This window comes from Hyperolius riggenbachi, chromosome 10 (assembly GCF_040937935.1).
Source record: "Hyperolius riggenbachi isolate aHypRig1 chromosome 10, aHypRig1.pri, whole genome shotgun sequence".
Taxonomy (NCBI): domain Eukaryota; kingdom Metazoa; phylum Chordata; class Amphibia; order Anura; family Hyperoliidae; genus Hyperolius; species Hyperolius riggenbachi.
The window spans coordinates 275,512,951-275,536,972 of NC_090655.1; the positions used below are offsets into that span (position 1 = coordinate 275,512,951).

The 24,022-nt window shown below is 49.8% G+C and overlaps 2 protein-coding genes across 2 annotated transcripts in view; both read right to left on the bottom strand.

Moving 5' to 3' along the window:
- LOC137537221 (uncharacterized) overlaps window positions 1-24,022 on the bottom strand; it is a 256,733-nt gene that overhangs the window by 117,957 nt on the left and 114,754 nt on the right. The gene's annotated exons all lie outside the window — the stretch shown is intronic.
- LOC137535481 (oocyte zinc finger protein XlCOF22-like) overlaps window positions 1-24,022 on the bottom strand; it is a 34,402-nt gene that overhangs the window by 5,485 nt on the left and 4,895 nt on the right. Inside the window, exons 2-3 of the mRNA XM_068257319.1 lie at window positions 1,136-1,233; window positions 435-1,026 (exon numbers count right to left, since the gene is read on the bottom strand). Coding sequence (XP_068113420.1) covers window positions 435-948 — 514 coding nt within the window. The 5' untranslated portion in view covers window positions 949-1,026; window positions 1,136-1,233. The remainder of the gene's footprint in view (window positions 1-434; window positions 1,027-1,135; window positions 1,234-24,022) is intronic.

Here is a 24,022-nt window from a genome sequence, read left to right on the forward strand (position 1 = left end):
GGTGGGAATGCCATCTTTCAAGATGAGAATGCCCCAATCCATACAGCTAGAATTGTTAAAGAATGGCACGAGGAACATTCTAATGAAGTGGAGCATCTCATCTGGCCACCACAATCCCCAGACCTCAACATTATTGAGCATTTATGGTCGTTTTTAGAGATTCAAGTAAGAAGTCGATTTCCGCTGCCATCGTCTCTAAAAGAACTGGAGGATGTTTTAACTGAAGAATGGGCTAAAATTCCTTTGGAAACAATTCCCAATTTGTATGAATCAATACCTCGGAGAATTGAGGCTGTAATTGCTGCAAAAGGTGGACCTACACCATATTATAATATATTTTGTTGATTTTCAAGGTGTTTCCATTATTTTGTTCAACCCCTGTGTTTGTTAGTCAGCTTATGAAGGATATTGAATTACTAATGTTTATCACTCACCAATTCTCATCTCTGCAATAATGTCTTCTTTCTTAGATGTCCTCATCACATCCCCCTCCTCCATAGACTGCGGATCACTCTTCACAAACATCTCTTCTTCTTCCTCTTTCTTTATCCTCATCATGTCACCCTCCTCCATAGACTGCCGATCACTCCTCACATAGGTCTCTTCTTCTTCCTCTTTCTTTATCCTCATCATGTCACCCTCCTCCATAGACTGCCGGTCACTCCTCACATATGTCTCTTCTTCTTCCTCTTTCTTTATCCTCATCATGTCACCCTCCTCCATAGACTGCTGATCACTCCTCACATTTGCCTCTTCTTCTTCCTCTTTCTTTATCCTCATCATGTCACCCTCCTCCATAGACTGCAGATCACTCCTCACATTTGCCTCTTCTTCTTCCTCTTTCTTTATCCTCATCATGTCACCCTCCTCCATAGACTGTTGGTCACTCCCCACATATGTCTCTTCTTCTTTCTCTTTAAATGTCCCCATTTTGTCACCCTCCTCCATAGACTGCTGATCACTCCTCACATACGTCTCTTCTTCTTCCTCTTTAACCACAGCACTTACATGTGTCAGTTCTCCACCCTAATCACACAAAATAAGAAGCACTTAATTTGAACACAGATAAAAACATAGACAACAGGAAACAATGTCACATAGTTTGGGGTCTCTAATGACACTCAGTTCCACTCACCTGATAATATTGGGGGGTGGGGCGATCTTCCTGTAGACAGCCCCGGGAATAAAGAGGACCTGTACATCTCTCTGGTGGGTTTCTGTTACTAGATACATCTGTAGGAAACACACACACACTGACTGAATACATTGTCTTTATGTGTATCACGCTGGAGCGTGAACAGGTAACGTAGCTAGTACAATACAAAGATTAGTCAGGTCCAAGCCCAAGTCGTGCACAAGTCAGAGATATCTAGGTACAGAGTAGCTAGGCAATATCGTAGTCAATAAACAGGCAGGGGCATACACATAAGTCAGATGTCAATCGTATTGTAAGGATCAGGCAATAGCGAAGTCAGGGACAGGCCGAGTCGAACACATATATCAGATGGCAGAGGTACAGAAGGATCAGACAAGAGCGAGGTCAAGAGGCAGGCAAAAGGTCGGTACACAGATAAATATACAATAGATGTTACTTCAATAATATTACTAGAATATTACAAACAAATCACAAGATATATAACTACAAAGTACAAGACTGACTGACTAGAGTGCATATATATTGTGCATCTACACAATATATCAATGTAGCTCAGAGTAGCTAGCTAGGCCAAGAACCAGCGAACTGATTAGTATCAAGGTCAGTGAGTGACAGAGCTCTGGCCTTATATACAAATTACAAATTCCCAGAAACCACTCCCAATTTAGCAGCACTTCCTGTTTGATGTCATCAAAATGACATCACCACTGACGTTGCTCCAATCCGCCTCCTTAAGGTATATGACCTTTCTGGTCTCGATTGCGCATGCATGCGCTGGAACTCACCGCCGCGGGGAGACCGAGGATGCCGCCGGAAGATGTCAGTGTGGGAGACTCGCCAGCAGCACGGCCCCAGTCGGAGACGTCGCAGGACCTGCCGCTGGAAGGTAAGCTTATCGCATTACCCTCCCCCCCCCTTGAGGAGTGGTCTCCAAACACTCTCTTCCAGGCTTATCAGGAAATTCCAGATGAAAATCGTGAATTAACTGATCAGCATGAATTTGACGGGCTGGAACCCAACACCTTTCCTCCGGCCCATATCCCTTCCAGACCACCAAATACTGCAAGGAATCACGAACTTTCCTGGAGTCCAGAATTCTCTCAATTTCATATTCAGGTTCACCACCCACCTCGACTGGCGGAGGAGGAGCTGAGGATGAAATTGTGTTAACTGCTGGTTTTAAAAGAGAGACACAAAACAAATTGACTCCCTTAATAGACTGAGGCAATGTCACCCTGTAAACCACATCATTAATCTTCTCCTGAATGGGATAGGGACCAATAAATCTACGCCCCTATTTCACAGAGGGTTGGCGTAAAGGGATGTTTCGGGTAGAAACAGGGCTGTGGAGTCGGTACAAAAATCCACCGACTCCGACTCCTCAGTTTAGGATTCCACCGACTCCGACTCCGACTCCTCGACTCCGACTCCTCTAATTTGCATATTACAATTTTGTTGATTAAAAGTATGTAACATGAAATTCGTCTCGTAACTGCCAACGCTTAGGAATTTTACAAGACAACTGAAGTGAGAAGGATATGTAGACTACTATATTTATTCCCTTTAGACTAAAACTAGTCCTTGGTAAGAGTACTTGTAAAAGGTACAGACCGGAAAAAAGAACATCTATCAGGCCCTAGGCAATGTAATTGTGGGTACATGTAAGAATGATGTGCAGGTACTCTGCAGGGGAATGAGGAGATTCTTCCTCTATTACACATTCTTCATGCACAATCTGAACAAGGTTTATGGGTGACAGACAACACCTCTGTGTTCAATGTGCACAGCATTCTCAGTGGATTCCCTGCAGCTCTGTGGGGAGTGCATATGTAGAGTATAGTACTACTGTGTTACAAAGTAAACCTGAGACAGATGAAATTAAAGTTTTATACATACCTGGGGCTTCCTCCAGCCGCCTTCAGGATAATCAGTCCCTCGTTGTCCTCCTCCACCACCTGGATCTTCTGCTATGAGTCCAGGTACTTGAGCCAGTCGGGCGTAGTGCGCATGCACACACTCCGCCGCCAGGAGCATACTACACCTGTGCAGCACTATTGCGCAGGTGCAGAATGTTCCTGGCTGTGGGAGCGGCATGCGGTCGGACAGCGCTGACTGGCTGAATTACCAGGACTCATAGCAGAAGATCCGGGTGGTGGAGGACAGCGAGGGACTGATTAGCCTGAAGGGGGCTGGAGGAAGCCCCAGGTATGTATAAAACTTTACTTTTCATCCGTCTCAGGTAACCTTTAATTTGTAGTCACCAAACCAAATTTTAACAACATATCAAATTATTTGATTTCATGAGCAAAGGGAGTGCATACATTTGCATAAATCAGCATCGATGCAGAATTATTCTCATTGACCATCTCTATTAGTGACACAGCTACACATCAGGCTTTATTCTTACAGCATAGATGTTATTTAGTATATATAAGAGATTCCTGTGTACACATCATATACACAGTCACAATCAGATATGTATATCTGACCTTAAAAATATGGGGACTGCTTTATTGAAGCAGCACAAGTAACTAATTTTGATTGGTTTATTTCATTTTTGTGGACTAAGCACAGCTATTACTGTATGTATACATTATTTTTAATGACTTTTATCTGAGAAATAGAACATTTTATCATATTTTCTATTTTAATTACAGTTACAAATTCATTAGGAGTCAGAGTCGGAGCATTTTTTCCCGACTCCGACTCCAGGCACCCAAAATTGCCCGACTCCACGACTCCGACTCCACAGCCCTGATGTAAAGGGATGCTGGGGCTGCCTCCTTTATACTGACTCTATCTCTGCGGGAGAAAATGTATCAACTCAACTCAGCCAGCAAATGTAACAACTCAGTAATACCGCCAGTTTAGTGCGGGGATTCCCCGAACTATTATCGCAAGTTTAAACATTTATATGAATTAGCACACAAAAGTGTCAAATACTGATGCGGTGTTTTCCCTCCAAGATTTTTTTTACCGCAAATGTTTTATGAATAGAGCCCATGGTGAACCAGAACTCCTAGGAGTGTGTAAATTGCCTTAAAAATGACCAAAATGGGCTCCATGTTAAGCAACACAGAAATTTGCCTTTTTACAACAAAAGGTATTCGGAACTCTTGCTGTGGTTAATTATTTAGAATATAGTTGCAGAACTAGTTTTGTGTCAGATATATTTACTCTGCGTGGTAATTGTGTTTGATAAAACCAACTGGTTCTAAGCAGCCATGTATAGTATCTAAACTCTTGTATACCCAAGAATTATCCTTAATCCATCAAACAAGCATGTTTTTTTTCCCCTAAAGTAACAATTGGGCAATGCCATTCATCTTATAAATGAGCCATAATGCCACCTGCTGGAAGAATACCATATGACAACATACATTATTGATGAGCCAAGGAGGACACCTACTGGTGATGGCAAAACACTACAAGGTAAGGAATCTAATTTTTTTCTCCTCTGGCCAGTTCATCATTAACGCCTAGACACTCCCACTGCCTTGTGATTAGCTGAAGGATAATCTTTGTTACAGCCTATTATTTTGTGGATTGGCCAGTCACTAAGCTATGGGCAGATATGGTAAATAATAAGGTGAATAAAAATGGAGAGGTGGCACATCATCAAAGGAAGAGATCAAAACACACAGAATCATCAAGAGCAATCCAAACTCATGGATCTCATTTTAACCACTTGCCGACCGCACGCTTATACCGTGCGTCGGCAAAGTGGCAGCTGCAGGACCAGCGACGCAGTATTGCGTCGCCAGCTGCAGGCTGATTAATCAGGAAGCAGCCGCTCGCGCGAGCGGCTGCTTCCTGTCAATTCACGGCGGGGGGCTCCGTGAATAGCCTGCGGGTCGCCGATGGCGGCTCGCAGGCTAAATGTAAACACAAGCGGAAATAATCCGCTTTGTTTACATTTGTACGGCGCTGCTGCGCAGCAGCGCCGTAGCGCCGTAAGGCAGATTGGCGATCCCCGGCCAATCGGCGGCCGGGGATCGCCGCCATGTGACAGGGGACGTCCTGTCACTGGCTGCACAGGACGGATAGCGTCCTGTGCAGCCTCGATCACGGGGGGGGGAGCAGGTAGGAGAGGAAGGGGGGAATTTCGCCGCGGAGGGGGGCTTTGAGGTGCCCCCCCTGCCAGCCACACGCAGGCAGAAGAGATCAGACCCCCCCTGCACATCATCCCCATAGGGGGGAAAAAGGGGGGCAATCTGATCTCTCTGCCTGCACTCTGATCTGTGCTGGGGGCTGTAGAGCCCACCCAGCACAGATCACTAAATACAGCGCTGGTCCTTAAGGGGTGGTAAAGGGTGGGTCATCAAGTGGTTAAAAGGACATGCCCAGAAATACTCCATTACTGGTAATTATGAAAGGGTGTCACAATCTGCATCTGCTGGTGATATCATGAATGAACTACCTTTGTTTCACCAGCAGATGTCATCATTCTCCTCAGGGATTTGGCAGCATGAACTTCTCTCTGTTCCAAGTTTCTTTTTCCTGGGGAAGTTCCTAGTCAAGGCCGGCGCTACCATAGAGGCAAAGGGGGCAATTGCCCCAGGGCCCCAGAGCTTGTAGGGGCCCCCAGTGGCTACAAGAGGAAAAAATGTTTTTTCAAATCGACCTTATGGTTTTGGAGAAAATCGATTTTAAAGTTTCAAAGGAAAAAAAAATACACATTTAAAAACCTGCCGACTTTAATGGTTAATAGCAAATCCACCTTAAATGCTAGAAACCTTAAATTTGCAGGATATGTTAAGGAGATCATTGGGAATAAGAGGAAAAAAACAATTTTTTAAAGAGACCTTTTAGTTTTTGAGAAAATCGATTTTAAAGTTTCGAAGGAAAAAAAGTATACTTTTAAATGCGGTAAATGTCACTTTTAGTAGCAAACCTAACGGTAGTGTAATTTTACATGTATCAAAAGAAAGAGCAATACATTTCCTGACGGGGTTTCCAGGGGGTCCATACGCAGCCGCAGTGCTTTGGCCAGGGATCGCTATACAGCCGCAATATGGCATTTTTTCCTATTTTCTCAATTTTTTTTTTATGTTTAGAGTGTGGGATTTTTTTTTTTAAATTATGTGGGGTCCCCCCTCCTGAAACTTTTTAACCCCTTGTCCCCCATGCAGGCTGGGATAGCCAGAATGTGGAGCTCCGACCGATTAGAGCTTCACACCCTGACTATACCAGCTGCAAAAAAGGTCCCTTAATGCCGATTTTTGTTCCGGGGTATCTGTTGGGGGGGCCCCCAGGTTTATTTTGCCCTGGGGCCCCATTGTTGCTTAAACCGGCCCTGTTCCTAGTTATCCTATATCCCTACAGTGCTCAGAAGATCAACTCCCAAGATTGTCAGGACGTGGTTGACCATTTAACACAGAACACCTCATCTTCTGCAACCACCAGCGCTACCACAAGCACCACATCCGCTGCATTTGACACTTCGCAGGAGTTATTTGGTGGGGAATTAACTAATTCACAGCCATTATTGTTACAACAAGATAAAGGCGCTAAGCAAATTACAACACCTCATATGTCTGAGTTAGGCAACACTATGACGTAAGGTGTGAGGAGGAGGATGATGAAGTACCTGCTGTTGGTGCAGTTTTGGAGGTGCCTGATACAAGCGAAGTTTTGGATGATTATGATGATGATGATGATACTGCCATGGATGCCACGTGGGATCCTAAGAGACAAGATGACCAAGGGGACAGTTCAGAGGGGGAGTCAGAAAGGAGTAGGAAGAGACTAATTGCTGAAAGAAGCAGGGGGAGCTCATTAGCAGAAACAGCTCCTGGCAGTGTCCGGCGCCATGTATCGCCACCTATGGACAGGCAGCCAAAATGCCCTTCAATGTCAGCTGCTGACGCCACCATAGTGCCATCACCCCTGGGCTCAGCGGTGTGGAAAATTTTTTGGTGTGTCTACCTCAGATGACAGCAATGCCATCTGTTCTCTCTGTCACCAAAAATGGAGCCGTGGAAAGTCCAACACCTGCGTAGGGACAACTGCCTTACGAAGGCACATGGAGGAAAGGCACAAACTACAATGGCAAGACCACCTGAGGAAAAGCAGCACACAAAAGCAAAGCCACCCTCCTTCTCCTCTTTCTCCTTCAGGTGCATCATCTTCAGCCGCTTTCTCCCTTGCACCTTCACAGCCACCCTCCTCCACTCCACCTCTCACCTTGAGCGGTTCCTGCTCCTCTGCCCACAGCAGCAGCCAGGTGTCCATGAGGGAAATCTTTGAGCGGAAGAAGCTAATGTTGCCCACAGGCCCGGCATCTGACAGCTGGCTTGGCGGAACAGTTATCTTGCCAGCTGTCACCATACCAGCTGGTGGACTCTGAGGCCTTCCGAAAATTTGTGGCCATTGGGACACCGAAGTGAAAGATACCAGGCCGCAATTATTTCTCAAAAAAGGCGATACCCAAACTGTACCATGAAGTTAAAAGGCAAGTGGTGTCATCTCTGGCACACAGCGTTGGGTCAAGGGTCCATCTGACCACGGATGCCTGGTCTGCCAAGCACGGTCAGGGCAGGTACATTACTTACACAGCCCATTGAGTCAACCTGGTGACCGCTGGCAAGCAGGGAGTACATGGCTGTGCAGCGGACCTAGTTGTGACACCTCCACGGCTTGCAGGCACGCCTGCTGCCACCTCCTCTCCTTCTCCTCCTACATCCTCTTCACTGTCATCCTCCTCCTCCTCGGCTGAGTGGCAGTGCTACTCTACTGGTGCTGCGATCTCCTCTCCAGCTACTCAGCCCTGGCTCCACAGGGCATATGCTGCATGCCAGGTACGGATGGGGTCATGCCATCTTAGACATGTCTTGCCTCAAAGCGGAGAGTCACACTGGAGCAGCTCTCCTGGCTGCTCTTAACAAACAGGTGGATCAGTGGCTGAACCTGCACCAACTGGAGATCGGCAACGTGGTGTGTGACAACGGCAGCAATCTCATTTCGGCTTTGAATTTGGGAAAGTTGACAAATGTACCCTGCATGGCAGATGTGTTGAATCTAATAATTCAGAGATTTGTGTGTAAGTACCCAGGCTTACAGGACATCCTGAAGCAGTCCAGGAAGGTGTGTGGGCATTTCAGGCAGTCTTACACGGCCATGGCACGTTTGGCTGATATTCAGCGGAGAAACAACTTCCCGGTGAGTCGCTTGATTTGCGATAGCCTGACTCGCTGGAATTCAATGCTCCTGATGTTTAACCGCCTGCTACAACAGGAGAAAGCCTCAACCAGTAGTTGTACAACTACAGTACAAGGACATGCTCTGGGGAGATGGGGTTGTTCTGGCTGAAGTACTGGACACTCATGTGAAATGCCTGCAGGCTCATGTGGCCGTTTGAGGAGGTGAGAAACATGGTGAGTCGCAGTGAAGGCACCATCAGCGACTTGATCCCGTACGCTTACTTCCTGGCGTAGAGTGGTGGATCAAGCTGTGGAGGAGCAGGAACAGGAACAGGAGGAAGAGTTGTGGGATCAATTCTCAGCAGAACCAGATGTTTTCTTAACACCTGCAGCAGCACAGAGGGAGGAGGAGGAGGAAGAGTCGTGTGGGGAAGAGGAGTCAGATGATGAGGAAGGTGTTTTTTATTTTCCACCGGGGAGGCAGAAGAACAACCGCAGCAGGTGTTGCAAGGGGCTTGTGCTGCTCAACTTTCCCGTGGTATTCTTTGTGGCTGGGGGAGGAGGAGAACTTGCCTGACATCACTGAGGAAGAGCAAGAGGAGATGGATAGTATGTCTGCATCCAAATTTGTGCAGATGGCAGCTTTCTTGCTGTCCAGCCTGTCGAGGGACCCCCATATAAAAAACTCAAGGGGAATGACCTGTATTGGGTGGCCACGCTACTAGACCCTCGGTATAATAAGCACAAAGTGGCGGAGATGTTACCAACTCACCAGAAGGCAGAAAGGATGCAGCACTTGCAGAATTAGCTGGCAACTATGCTTTACAGTGCATTTAAGGGTGATGTCACAGCACAATGGAATAAAAGGCACCACTGCCAGAAATCCTTCTCCCATGTCCACGCAGGCAAGGACAGGACGCTCCAGCAATCTCATGGTGATGTCGGACATGCGGACATTCTTTAGTCCAACGCCTCGCCCTTCCAGATCCACCCACCCTCGACCGGCAGGTAGCCGGCTACCTAGCCTTAACTGTGGATGTAGACACTATGAGCAGCGATGTACCCCTGGACTACTGGGTGCGCAGGCTTGACCTGTGGCCAGAGCTGTCACAATTTGCCATCCAACTTCTGTCTTGCCCTGCCTCAAGCATCCTGTCAGAAAGGACCTTCAGCGCAGCTGGAAGCATTGTCACTGAGAAGAGAAGTCGCCTAGGTCAAAAAAGTGTTCAGTACCTCACCTTTATCAAAATGAATGAGGCGTGGATCCCGGAGGGCTACTGCCCACCCGAAGACTCAGTCAGTCCCCACACACAGCATCTCTGCCTGCCCGCCGTGTGACTGCCTGCCCCAAGACTAAGTCGCTCCCCACACAGCATCTCTGCCCGCAGGCCGCTTGACTGCCTTCTCCGCCACCACCAACAGAGTCCAGGACTCCAGGTGGATTCCTGAATTTTTAAGGCCGCTACTAGCAGCGGCCACTACAATAATTTTTCTGGTGCGTGTACATGCCTGCCTAATTTTTCTGGCTGCACTGCGGCTGCAACAACAACAAAAAAAGGCATGTACATGTGCCCATTCCCCTTCGTGATCATTAACTTGCCGCGGTGAAGGGGCTTGCGAATCACAATGAAGCCGTGACCGCCGGCTATATGAGGAGGGGGGGGGGGCACACCAAAGATAAAAGGTTGTTGCTTCATTGTGGACATACCAAATTCGATCAGCTGGACAGTCACTGTTGTTCTGTCACTGATCTACCACAGCCCGGCAACCATATGGGCTTGAACACCGCCACGGCCCGCACTCTCGCCATGGTGCACACCAGTCCAGTACGGCCGTCACTACACAATCAGCTGTTTGCGGTGCGTTACACAGTGAGTTTGGTGTGTCAGTGTGAAGCAGTACTCTAATTACACTCCCTGATTGATGTTTACACATGCAAGATGTTTTAAAGCATTTTAGGCCTCCAATTTAGCAATAAAATGTGATTTCTGCCCTTAAAACGCCGCTGTCCATCAAATCCGGATTTTTCCCAGGGACTTTTGGCGTGTATCCCACTCCGCCACGCCCCCTCCAGGTGTTAGATCCCTTGAAACATCTTTTCCATCACTTTTGTGGCCAGCATAAATGTTTCTAGTTTTCAAAGTTCGCCTCCCCATTGAAGTCTATTAGCGGTTCGCAACTTTTGCGGAAGTTCGCGTTCGAGGTTCGCGAACCTAAAATCGGAGGTTCGAGCTATCTCTATTTGCTAACTGATTAAAATAAGTCATGTTATGTAACTCATTGTAAGAATAACCTTACAAGTTTGTTTGAATCAAAAGTGCAATTCTACATTGTCATATTTATTCGATATTAAATTAATACCTTTACAAATTGGTCTACGTTTGCATGCTTAAACCAGTACTGTGAGAGACCAACGAAAGACAAACTCAAAAGTTGGGCGTATACCATAGTCAAACTCCTCCCACTATTTCAGGAACTTTGGACTATTGATTTTATATTTTCGGTAACGATTTATACAATCGTTTGACTAAACACCCGACAACACTTGAAGCGAGAGGTATATGGAGGCTGCCATATTTCTTTTCTTTTAAATAATATCCATTGTCTGGCATCCTGCTGATCTCTTTGGCTGCAGTTGGGTCTGAATATATAGGGCTTGATTCACAAAGTGGCACTAAGTGTTAGCTCCGCTGTGAAAAGCCCATTAGCGCATCTTAAGTAGCTTTGCGTGCAGTAATAGCAGCGCAAAGCTACATCGCCCACAGGACCACCCACATTGCACGCAGCGCGGCTGGACAGTAATAGTGCGCTGTGCAATGATAACGTCACACCTGCTGCCCTGTAAATGGCGCACCTGGTGCCCCCGAGTGTATTGATGCAACGTTTACAGGATAGCGGGTGCGATGATAATGTTGCACTGCGCACTATTACTGTCCCGCCGTGCTGCGCGCGATGTGGGTGGTCCTATGGGCGCAAACCACCTAACGCTGTGGGTTGTGCCCACAAACTGTTAAGGCTTCCTAACCTGCTTATCGCCAGTTAGTGAATCGAGGCCATAGTGGACAATTGACTGTGGTAGGGATTAGATTGTGAGCTCTTCTGAGGACAGTCAGTGACATGACTATGTACTCTGTAACGTGCTGCAGAAGATGTCAGTGCTATATAAATACAGTGGGTTGCAAAAGTATTCGGCCCCCTTGAAGTTTTCCACATCTTGTCACATTACTGCCACAAACATTAATCAATTTTATTGGAATTCCACATGAAAGACCAACACAAAGTGGTGTACACATTAGAAGTGGAACGAAAATCATACATGATTCCAAACATTTTTTACAAATAAATAACTGCAAAGTGGTGTGTGCATAATTATTCGGCCCCCTTTATTCTGAGTGCAGTCAGTTGCCCATAGACATTGCCTGATGAGTGCTAATGACTAAATAGAGTGCACCTGTGTGTAATTTAATGTCAGTACAAATACAGCTGCTCTGTGAGGGCCTCAGAGGTTGTCTAAGAGAATATTGGGAGCAGCAACACCATGAAGTCCAAAGAACACACCAGACAGGTCAGGGATCAAGTTATTGAGAAATTTAAAGCAGGCTTAGGCTACAAAAAGATTTCCAAAGCCTTGAACATCCCACGAAGCACTGTTCAAGCGATCATTCAGAAATGGAAGGAGTATGGCACAACTGTAAACCTACCAAGACAAGGCCGTCCACCTAAACTCACAGGCCGCACAAGGAGAGCACTGATCAGAAATGCAGTCAAGAGGCCTATGGTGACTCTGGATGAGCTGCAGAGATCTACAGCTCAGGTGGGAGACTCTGTCCATAGGACAACTATTAGTCATGCACTGCACAAAGTTAGCCTTTATGGAAGAGTGGCAAGAAGAAAGGCATTGTTAACAGAAAGCATAAGAAGTCCCGTTTGCAGTTTGCCACAAGCCATGTGGGGGACACAGCAACCATGTGAAAGAAGGCGCTCTGGTCAGATGAGACCAAAATGGGACTTTTTGGCCAAAATGCAAAACGCTATGTGTAGCAGAAAACTAACACTGCACATCACTCTGAACACACCATGCCCACTGTCAAATATGGTGGTGGCAGCATCATGCTCTGGGGGTGCATCTCTTCAGCAGGGACAGGGAAGCTGGTCAGAGTTAATGGGAAGATGGATGGAGCCAAATACATGGCAAACTTGGAAGAAAACCTCTTGGAGACTGCAAAAGACTTGAGACTGGGGCAGAGGTTCAACTTCCAGAAGGACAATGACCCTAAACATAAAGCCAGGGCAACAATGGAATGGTTTAAAACAAAACATATCTATGTGTTAGAATGGCCCAGTCAAAGTCCAGATCTAAATCCAATCGAGAATCTGTGGCAAGATCTGAAAACTGCTGTTTACAAACGCTGTCCATCTAATCTGACTGAGCTGGAGCTGTTTTGCAAAGAAGAATGGGCAAGGATTTCAGTCTCTAGATGTGCAAAGCTGGTAGAGACATACCCTAAAAGACTGGCAGCTGTAATTGCAGCAAAAGGTGGTTCTACAAAGTATTGACTCAGGGGGCCGAATAATTACGCACACCCCACTTTGCAGTTATTTGTAAAAAAAATGTTTGGAATTATGTATGACTTTCGAGCCACTTCTCACATGTACACCACTTTGTATTGGTCTTTCACGTGGAATTCCAATAAAATTGATGTATGTTTGTGGCAGTAATGTGACAAAATGTGGAAAACTTCAAGGGGGCCGAATACTTTTGCAACCCACTGTACATAATAAAAATAATAATAAATCACAGACATGAAACAAGCATGCAGATAATCCAGTGAGATTTTGGTCAGAAACATCTGATCTGCAGGCTTGTTCAGGGGCTATAGATAAATGTATGAGAGGCAGAGAATCAGCAGGACTGCCAGGCAATTTGCATTCAGAGGTATAACTAGAGGGGAGGAGCACCTGATATCACAGGGGGGCCCAGAGCCAACTACTACCCTTCCCTTCCTCCCATACAGGGGACTATACTACAGATCAGGGTATAACTAGAGGGGAGCAGCACCTGATATCACAGGGGGGCCCAGAGCCAACTACTACCCTTCCCTTCCTCCCATACAGGGGACTATACTACAGATCAGGGTATAACTAGAGGGAGGAGCACCTGATATCACAGGGGGGCCCAGAGCCAACTACTACCCTTCCCTTCCTCCCATACAGGGGACTACACTACAGATCAGGGTATAACTAGAGGGGAGAAGCGCCTGATATCACAGGGGGGCCCAGAGCCAACTACTACCCTTCCCTTCCTCCCATACAGGGGACTACACTACAGATCAGGGTATAACTAGAGGGGAGAAGCGCCTGATATCACAGGGGGGCCCAGAGCCAACTACTACCCTTCCCTTCCTCCCATACAGGGGACTATACTACAGATCAGGGTATAACTAGAGGGGAGGAGCACCTGATATCACAGGGGGGCCCAGAGCCAACTACTACCCTTCCCTTCCTCCCATACAGGGGACTATACTACAGATCAGGGTATAACTAGAGGGGAGCAGCACCTGATATCACAGGGGGGCCCAGAGCCAACTACTACCCTTCCCTTCCTCCCATACAGGGGACTATACTACAGATCAGGGTATAACTAGAGGGAGGAGCACCTGATATCACAGGGGGGCCCAGAGCCAACTACTACCCTTCCCTTCCTCCCATACAGGGGACTACACTACAGATCAGGGTATAACTAGAGGGGAGAAGCGCCTGATATCACAGGGGGGCCCAGAGCCAACTACTACCCTTCCCTTCCTCCCATACAGGGGACTACACTACAGATCAGGGTATAACTAGAGGGGAGAAGCGCCTGATATCACAGGGGGGCCCAGAGCCAACTACTACCCTTCCCTTCCTCCCATACAGGGGACTATACTACAGATCAGGGTATAACTAGAGGGGAGGAGCACCTGATATCACAGGGGGCCCAGAGCCAACTACTACCCTTCCTCCCATACACGGGACTATACTACAGATCAGGGTATAACTAGAGGGGAACAGCACCTGATATCACAGGGGGGCCCAGAGCCAACTACTACCCTTCCCTTCCTCCCATACAGGGGACTATACTACAGATCAGGGTATAACTAGAGGGGAGGAGCACCTGATATCACAGGGGGGCCCAGAGCCAACTACTACCCTTCCCTTCCTCCCATACAGGGGACTATACTACATATCAGGGTATAACTAGAGGGGAGGAGCACCTGATATCACAGGGGGCCCAGAGCCAACTACTACCCTTCGCTTCCTCCCATACAGGGGACTATACTACAGATCAGGGTATAACTAGAGGGGAGAAGTACCTGATATCACAGGGGGGCCCAGAGCCAACTACTACCCTTCCCTTCCTCCCATACAGGGGACTATACTACAGATCAGGGTATAACTAGAGGGGAGGAGCACCTGATATCACAGGGGAGCCAGAGCCAACTACTACCCTTCGCTTCCTCCCATACAGGGGACTATACTACAGATCAGGGTATAACTAGAGGGGAGGAGTACCTGATATCACAGGGGGGCCCAGAGCCAACTACTACCCTTCCCTCCCTCCCATACAGGAGACTATACTACAGATCAGGGTATAACTAGAGGGGAGGCACACCTGATATCACAGGGGGGCCCAGAGCCAACTACTACCATTCCCTCCCTCCCATACAGGGGACTATACTACAGATCGGGGTATAACTAGAGGGGAGGAGCACCTGATATCACAGGGGGCCCAGAGCCAACTACTACCCTCCCCTTCCTCCCATACAGGGGGCTATACTACAGATCAGGGTATAACTAGAGGGGGCAGCACCTGATATCACAAGGGAGCCCAGAGCCAACTACTACCCTTCCCTTCCTCCCATACAGGGGACTATACTACAGATCAGGGTATAACTAGAGGGGAGCAGCACCTGATATCACAGGGGAGCCCAGAGCCAACTACTGACCTTCCCTTCCTCCCATACAGGGGACTATACTACAGATCAGGGTGTAACTAGAGGGGAGGAGCACCTGATATCACAGGGGGGCCCAGAGCCAACTACTACCCTTCCCTCCCTCCCATACAGGGGACTATACTACAGATCAGGGTATAACTAGAGGGAGGAGCACCTGATATCACAGGGGGGCCCAGAGCCACCTACTACCCTTCCCTTCCTCCCATACAGGGGACTATACTACAGATCAGGGTATAACTAGAGGGAGGAGCACCTGATATCACAGGGGGTCTCAGAGCCAACTACTACCCTTCCCTCCCTCCCATACAGGGGACTATACTACAGATCAGGGTATAACTAGAGGGGAGCAGCACCTGATATCACAGGGGGGCCCAGAGCCAACTACTACCCTTCCCTTCCTCCCATACAGGGGACTATACTACAGATCAGGGTATAACTAGAGGGGAGCAGCACCTGATATCACAGGGGGGCCCAGAGCCACCTACTACCCTTCCCTTCCTCCCATACAGGGGACTATACTACAGATCAGGGTATAACTAGAGGGGAGCAGCACCTGATATCACAGGGGAGCCCAGAGCCAACTACTGACCTTCCCTTCCTCCCATACAGGGGACTATACTACAGATCAGGGTGTAACTAGAGGGGAGGAGCACCTGATATCACAGGGGGGCCCAGAGCCAACTACTACCCTTCCCTCCCTCCCATACAGGGGACTATACTACAGATCAGGGTATAACTAGAGGGAGGAGCACCTGATATCACAGGGGGGCCCAGAGCCACCTACTACCCTTCCCTTCCTCCCATACAGGGGACTATACTACAGATCAGGGTATAACTAGAGGGAGGAGCACCTGATATCACAGGGGGTCTCAGAGCCAACTACTACCCTTCCCTCCCTCCCATACAGGGGACTATACTACAGATCAGGGTATAACTAGAGGGGAGCAGCACCTGATATCACAGGGGGGCCCAGAGCCAACTACTACCCTTCCCTTCCTCCCATACAGGGGACTATACTACAGATCAGGGTATAACTAGAGGGGAGCAGCACCTGATATCACAGGGGGGCCCAGAGCCACCTACTACCCTTCCCTTCCTCCCATACAGGGGACTATACTACAGATCAGGGTATAACTAGAGGGAGGAGCACCTGATATCACAGGGGGGCCCAGAGCCAACTACTACCCTTCCCTCCCTCCCATACAGGGGACTATACTACAGATCAGGGTATAACTAGAGGGAGGAGCACCTGATATCACAGGGGGGCCCAGAGCCACCTACTACCCTTCCCTTCCTCCCATACAGGGGACTATACTACAGATCAGGGTATAACTAGAGGGAGGAGCACCTGATATCACAGGGGGTCTCAGAGCCAACTACTACCCTTCCCTCCCTCCCATACAGGGGACTATACTACAGATCAGGGTATAACTAGAGGGGAGCAGCACCTGATATCACAGGGGGGCCCAGAGCCAACTACTACCCTTCCCTTCCTCCCATACAGGGGACTATACTACAGATCAGGGTATAACTAGAGGGGAGCAGCACCTGATATCACAGGGGGGCCCAGAGCCACCTACTACCCTTCCCTTCCTCCCATACAGGGGACTATACTACAGATCAGGGTATAACTAGAGGGGAGCAGCACCTGATATCACAGGGGGGCCCAGAGCCAACTACTACCCTTCCCTCCCTCCCATACAGGGGACTATACTACAGATCAGGGTATAACTAGAGGGGAGCAGCACCTGATATCACAGGGGGGCCCAGAGCCAACTACTACCCTTCCCTTCCTCCCATACAGGGGACTATACTACAGATCAGGGTATAACTAGAGGGGAGCAGCGCCTGATATCACAGGAGGGCCCAGAGCCAACTACTACCCTTCCCTTCCTCCCATACAGGGGACTATACTACAGATCAGGGTATAACTAGAGGGAGGAGCACCTGATATCACAGGGGAGCCCAGAGCCAACTACTACCCTTCCCTTCCTCCCATACAGGGGACTATACTTCAGATCAGGGTATAACTAGAGGGGAGGAGCACCTGATATCACAGGGGGGCCCAGAGCCAACTACTACCCTTCCCTTCCTCCCATACAGGGGACTATACTTCAGATCAGGGTATAACTAGAGGGGAGGAGCACCTGATATCACAGGGGAGCCCAGAGCCAACTACTACCCTTCCCTCCCTCCCATACAGGGGACTATACTACAGATCAGGGTATAACTAGAGGGGAGGAGCACCTGATATCACAGGGGGGCCCAGAGCCAACTACTACCCTTCCCTCCCTCCCATACAGGGGACTATACTACAGATCAGGGTATAACTAGAGGGGAGGAGCACCTGATATCACAGGGGGGCCCAGAGCCAACTACTACCCTTCCCTTCCTCCCATACAGGGGACTATACTACAGATCAGGGTATAACTAGAGGGGAGGAGCACCTGATATCACAGGGGAGCCAGAGCCAACTACTACCCTTCGCTTCCTCCCATACAGGGGACTATACTACAGATCAGGGTATAACTAGAGGGGAGGAGTACCTGATATCACAGGGGGGCCCAGAGCCAACTACTACCCTTCCCTCCCTCCCATACAGGAGACTATACTACAGATTAGGGTATAACTAGAGGGGAGGCGCACCTGATATCACAGGGGTGCCCAGAGCCAACTACTACCCTTCCCTCCCTCCCATACAGGGGACTATACTACAGATCGGGGTATAACTAGAGGGGAGGAGCACCTGATATCACAGGGGGCCCAGAGCCAACTACTACCCTCCCCTTCCTCCCATACAGGGGGCTATACTACAGATCAGGGTATAACTAGAGGGGAGCAGCACCTGATATCACAGGGGAGCCCAGAGCCAACTACTGACCTTCCCTTCCTCCCATACAGGGGACTATACTACAGATCAGGGTGTAACTAGAGGGGAGGAGCACCTGATATCACAGGGGGGCCCAGAGCCAACTACTACCCTTCCCTCCCTCCCATACAGGGGACTATACTACAGATCAGGGTATAACTAGAGGGAGGAGCACCTGATATCACAGGGGGGCCCAGAGCCACCTACTACCCTTCCCTTCCTCCCATACAGGGGACTATACTACAGATCAGGGTATAACTAGAGGGAGGAGCACCTGATATCACAGGGGGCCCCAGAGCCAACTACTACCCTTCCCTCCCTCCCATACAGGGGACTATACTACAGATCAGGGTATAACTAGAGGGGAGCAGCACCTGATATCACAGGGGGGCCCAGAGCCAACTACTACCCTTCCCTTCCTCCCATACAGGGGACTATACTACAGATCAGGGTATAACTAGAGGGGAGCAGCACCTGATATCACAGGGGGGCCCAGAGCCACCTACTACCCTTCCCTTCCTCCCATACAGGGGACTATACTACAGATCAGGGTATAACTAGAGGGGAGCAGCACCTGATATCACAGGGGGGCCCAGAGCCAACTACTACCCTTCCCTCCCTCCCATACAGGGGACTATACTACAGATCAGGGTATAACTAGAGGGGAGCAGCACCTGATATCACAGGGGGGCCCAGAGCCAACTACTACCCTTCCCTTCCTCCCATACAGGGGACTATACTACAGATCAGGGTATAACTAGAGGGGAGCAGCGCCTGATATCACAGGAGGGCCCAGAGCCAACTACTACCCTTCCCTTCCTCCCATACAGGGGACTATACTACAGATCAGGGTATAACTAGAGGGAGGAGCACCTGATATCACAGGGGAGCCCAGAGCCACCTACTACCCTTCCCTTCCTCCCATACAGGGGACTATACTTCAGATCAGGGTATAACTAGAGGGGAGGAGCACCTGATATCACAGGGGGGCCCAGAGCCAACTACTACCCTTCCCTTCCTCCCATACAGGGGACTATACTTCAGATCAGGGTATAACTAGAGGGGAGGAGCACCTGATATCACAGGGGAGCCCAGAGCCAACTACTACCCTTCCCTCCCTCCCATACAGGGGACTATACTACAGATCAGGGTATAACTAGAGGGGAGGAGCACCTGATATCACAGGGGGGCCCAGAGCCAACTACTACCCTTCCCTCCCTCCCATACAGGGGACTATACTACAGATCAGGGTATAACTAGAGGGGAGGAGCACCTGATATCACAGGGGGGCCCAGAGCCAACTACTACCCTTCCCTTCCTCCCATACAGGGGACTATACTACAGATCAGGGTATAACTAGAGGGGAGGAGCACCTGATATCACAGGGGAGCCCAGAGCCAACTACTACCCTTCCCTCCCTCCCATACAGGGGACTATACTACAGATCAGGGTATAACTAGAGGGGAGGAGCACCTGATATCACAGGGGAGCCCAGAGCCAACTACTACCCTTCCCTTCCTCACATACAGGGGACTATACTACAGATCAGGGTATAACTAGAGGGGAGGCGCACCTGATATCACAGGGGGGCCCAGAGCCAACTACTACCCTTCCTCCCATACAGGGGACTATACTACAGATCAGGGTATAACTAGAGGGGAGGAGCACCTGATATCACAGGGGGGCCCAGAGCCAACTACTACCCTTCCCTTCCTCCCATACAGGGGACTATACTACAGATCAGGGTATAACTAGAGGGGAGGAGCACCTGATATCACAGGGGAGCCCAGAGCCAACTACTACCCTTCCCTCCCTCCCATACAGGGGACTATACTACAGATCAGGGTATAACTAGAGGGGAGGAGCACCTGATATCACAGGGGAGCCCAGAGCCAACTACTACCCTTCCCTTCCTCACATACAGGGGACTATACTACAGATCAGGGTATAACTAGAGGGGAGGCGCACCTGATATCACAGGGGGGCCCAGAGCCAACTACTACCCTTCCTCCCATACAGGGGACTATACTACAGATCAGGGTATAACTAGAGGGGAGGAGCACCTGATATCACAGGGGAGCCCAGAGCCAACTACTACCCTTCCCTTCCTCACATACAGGGGACTATACTACAGATCAGGGTATAACTAGAGGGGAGGCGCACCTGATATCACAGGGGGGCCCAGAGCCAACTACTGACCTTCCCTTCCTCACATACAGGGGACTATACTACAGATCAGGGGTATAACTAGAGGGGAGGAGCACCTGATATCACAGGGGGGCCCAGAGCCAACTACTACCCTTCCCTTCCTCCCATACAGCGGACTATACTACAGATCAGAGGTATAACTAGAGGGGAGGAGCACCTGATATCACAGGGAGGCCAGAGCCAACTGCTACCCTTCCCTTCCTCCCATACAGGGGACTATACTACAGATCAGGGTATAACTAGAGGGGGGCAGCACCTGATATCACAGGGGGGCCCAGAGCCAACTACTACCCTTCCCTTCCTCCCATACAGGGGACTATACTACAGATCAGGGTATAACTAGAGGGGAGGAGCACCTGATATCACAGGGGGGCCCAGAGCCAACTACTACCCTTCCCTCCCTCCCATACAGGGGACTATACTACAGATCAGGGTATAACTAGAGGGGAGGAGCACCTGATATCACAGGGGGGCCCAGAGCCAACTACTACCCTTCCCTTCCTCCCATACAGGGGACTATACTACAGATCAGGGTATAACTAGAGGGGAGGAGCACCTGATATCACAGGGGAGCCCAGAGCCAACTACTACCCTTCCCTCCCTCCCATACAGGGGACTATACTACAGATCAGGGTATAACTAGAGGGGAGGAGCACCTGATATCACAGGGGAGCCCAGAGCCAACTACTACCCTTCCCTTCCTCACATACAGGGGACTATACTACAGATCAGGGTATAACTAGAGGGGAGGCGCACCTGATATCACAGGGGGGCCCAGAGCCAACTACTACCCTTCCTCCCATACAGGGGACTATACTACAGATCAGGGTATAACTAGAGGGGAGGAGCACCTGATATCACAGGGGGGCCCAGAGCCAACTACTACCCTTCCCTTCCTCCCATACAGGGGACTATACTACAGATCAGGGTATAACTAGAGGGGAGGAGCACCTGATATCACAGGGGAGCCCAGAGCCAACTACTACCCTTCCCTCCATCCCATACAGGGGACTATACTACAGATCAGGGTATAACTAGAGGGGAGGAGCACCTGATATCACAGGGGAGCCCAGAGCCAACTACTACCCTTCCCTTCCTCACATACAGGGGACTATACTACAGATCAGGGTATAACTAGAGGGGAGGCGCACCTGATATCACAGGGGGGCCCAGAGCCAACTACTGACCTTCCCTTCCTCACATACAGGGGACTATACTACAGATCAGGGTATAACTAGAGGGGAGGCGCACCTGATATCACAGGGGGGCCCAGAGCCAACTACTACCCTTCCCTTCCTCCCATACAGGGGACTATACTACAGATCAGGGTATAACTAGAGGGGAGGAGCACCTGATATCACAGGGGGGCCCAGAGCCAACTACTACCCTTCCCTTCCTCCCATACAGGGGACTATACTACAGATCAGGGGTATAACTAGAGGGGAGGAGCACCTGATATCACAGGGGGGCCCAGAGCCAACTACTACCCTTCCCTTCCTCCCATACAGGGGACTATACTACAGATCAGGGTATAACTAGAGGGGAGGAGCACCTGATATCACAGGGGGGCCAGAGCCAACTACTACCCTTCCCTTCCTCCCATACAGGGGACTATACTACAGATCAGGGTATAACTAGAGGGGGGCAGCACCTGATATCACAGGGGGGCCCAGAGCCAACTACTACCCTCCCCTTCCTCCCATACAGGGGACTATACTACAGATCAGGGTATAACTAGAGGGGGGCAGCACCTAATATCACAGGGGAGCCCAGAGCAAACAACTACCCTTCCCTTCCTCCCATACAAGGGACTATACTACAGATCAGGGTATAACTAGAGGGGAGGAGCACCTGATATCACAGGGGGGCCCAGAGCCAACTACTACCCTTCCCTTCCTCCCATACAGGGGACTATACTACAGATCAGGGTATAACTAGAGGGGAGGAGCACCTGATATCACAGGGGGGCCCAGAGCCAACTACTACCCTTCCCTTCCTCCCATACAGGGGACTATACTACAGATCAGGGTATAACTAGAGGGGAGGAGCACCTGATATCACAGGGGAGCCCAGAGCCAACTGCTACCCTTCCCTTCCTCCCATACAGGGGACTATACTACAGATCAGGGTATAACTAGAGGGGAGGAGCACCTGATATCACAGGGGGGCCCAGAGCCAACTACTACCCTTCCCTTCCTCCCATACAGCGGACTATACTACAGATCAGAGGTATAACTAGAGGGGAGGAGCACCTGATATCACAGGGAGGCCAGAGCCAACTGCTACCCTTCCTCCCATACAGGGGACTATACTACAGATCAGGGTATAACTAGAGGGGAGGAGCACCTGATATCACAGGGGGGCCCAGAGCCAACTACTACCCTTCCATTCCTCCCATACAGCGGACTATACTACAGATCAGAGGTATAACTAGAGGGGAGGAGCACCTGATATCACAGGGGGGCCCAGAGCCAGCTACTCCCATACAGGGGACTATACTACAGATCAGGGTATAACTAGAGGGGAGGAGCACCTGATATCACAGGGGGGCCCAGAGCCAACTACTACCCTTCCCTTCCTCCCATAAAGGGGACTATACTACAGATCAGGGTATAACTAGAGGGGAGGAGCACCTGATATCACAGGGGGGCCCAGAGCCAACTACTACCCGTCCCTTCCTCCCATACAGGGGACTATACTACAGATCAGGGTATAACTAGAGGGGAGCAGCACCTGATATCACAGGGGGGCCCAGAGCCACCTACTACCCTTCCCTTCCTCCCATACAGGGGACTATACTACAGATCAGGGTATAACTAGAGGGGAGCAGCACCTGATATCACAGGGGGGCCCAGAGCCAACTACTACCCTTCCCTCCCTCCCATACAGGGGACTATACTACAGATCAGGGTATAACTAGAGGGGAGCAGCACCTGATATCACAGGGGGGCCCAGAGCCAACTACTACCCTTCCCTTCCTCCCATACAGGGGACTATACTACAGATCAGGGTATAACTAGAGGGGAGCAGCGCCTGATATCACAGGAGGGCCCAGAGCCAACTACTACCCTTCCCTTCCTCCCATACAGGGGACTATACTACAGATCAGGGTATAACTAGAGGGAGGAGCACCTGATATCACAGGGGAGCCCAGAGCCACCTACTACCCTTCCCTTCCTCCCATACAGGGGACTATACTTCAGATCAGGGTATAACTAGAGGGGAGGAGCACCTGATATCACAGGGGGGCCCAGAGCCAACTACTACCCTTCCCTTCCTCCCATACAGGGGACTATACTTCAGATCAGGGTATAACTAGAGGGGAGGAGCACCTGATATCACAGGGGAGCCCAGAGCCAACTACTACCCTTCCCTCCCTCCCATACAGGGGACTATACTACAGATCAGGGTATAACTAGAGGGGAGGAGCACCTGATATCACAGGGGGGCCCAGAGCCAACTACTACCCTTCCCTCCCTCCCATACAGGGGACTATACTACAGATCAGGGTATAACTAGAGGGGAGGAGCACCTGATATCACAGGGGGGCCCAGAGCCAACTACTACCCTTCCCTTCCTCCCATACAGGGGACTATACTACAGATCAGGGTATAACTAGAGGGGAGGAGCACCTGATATCACAGGGGAGCCCAGA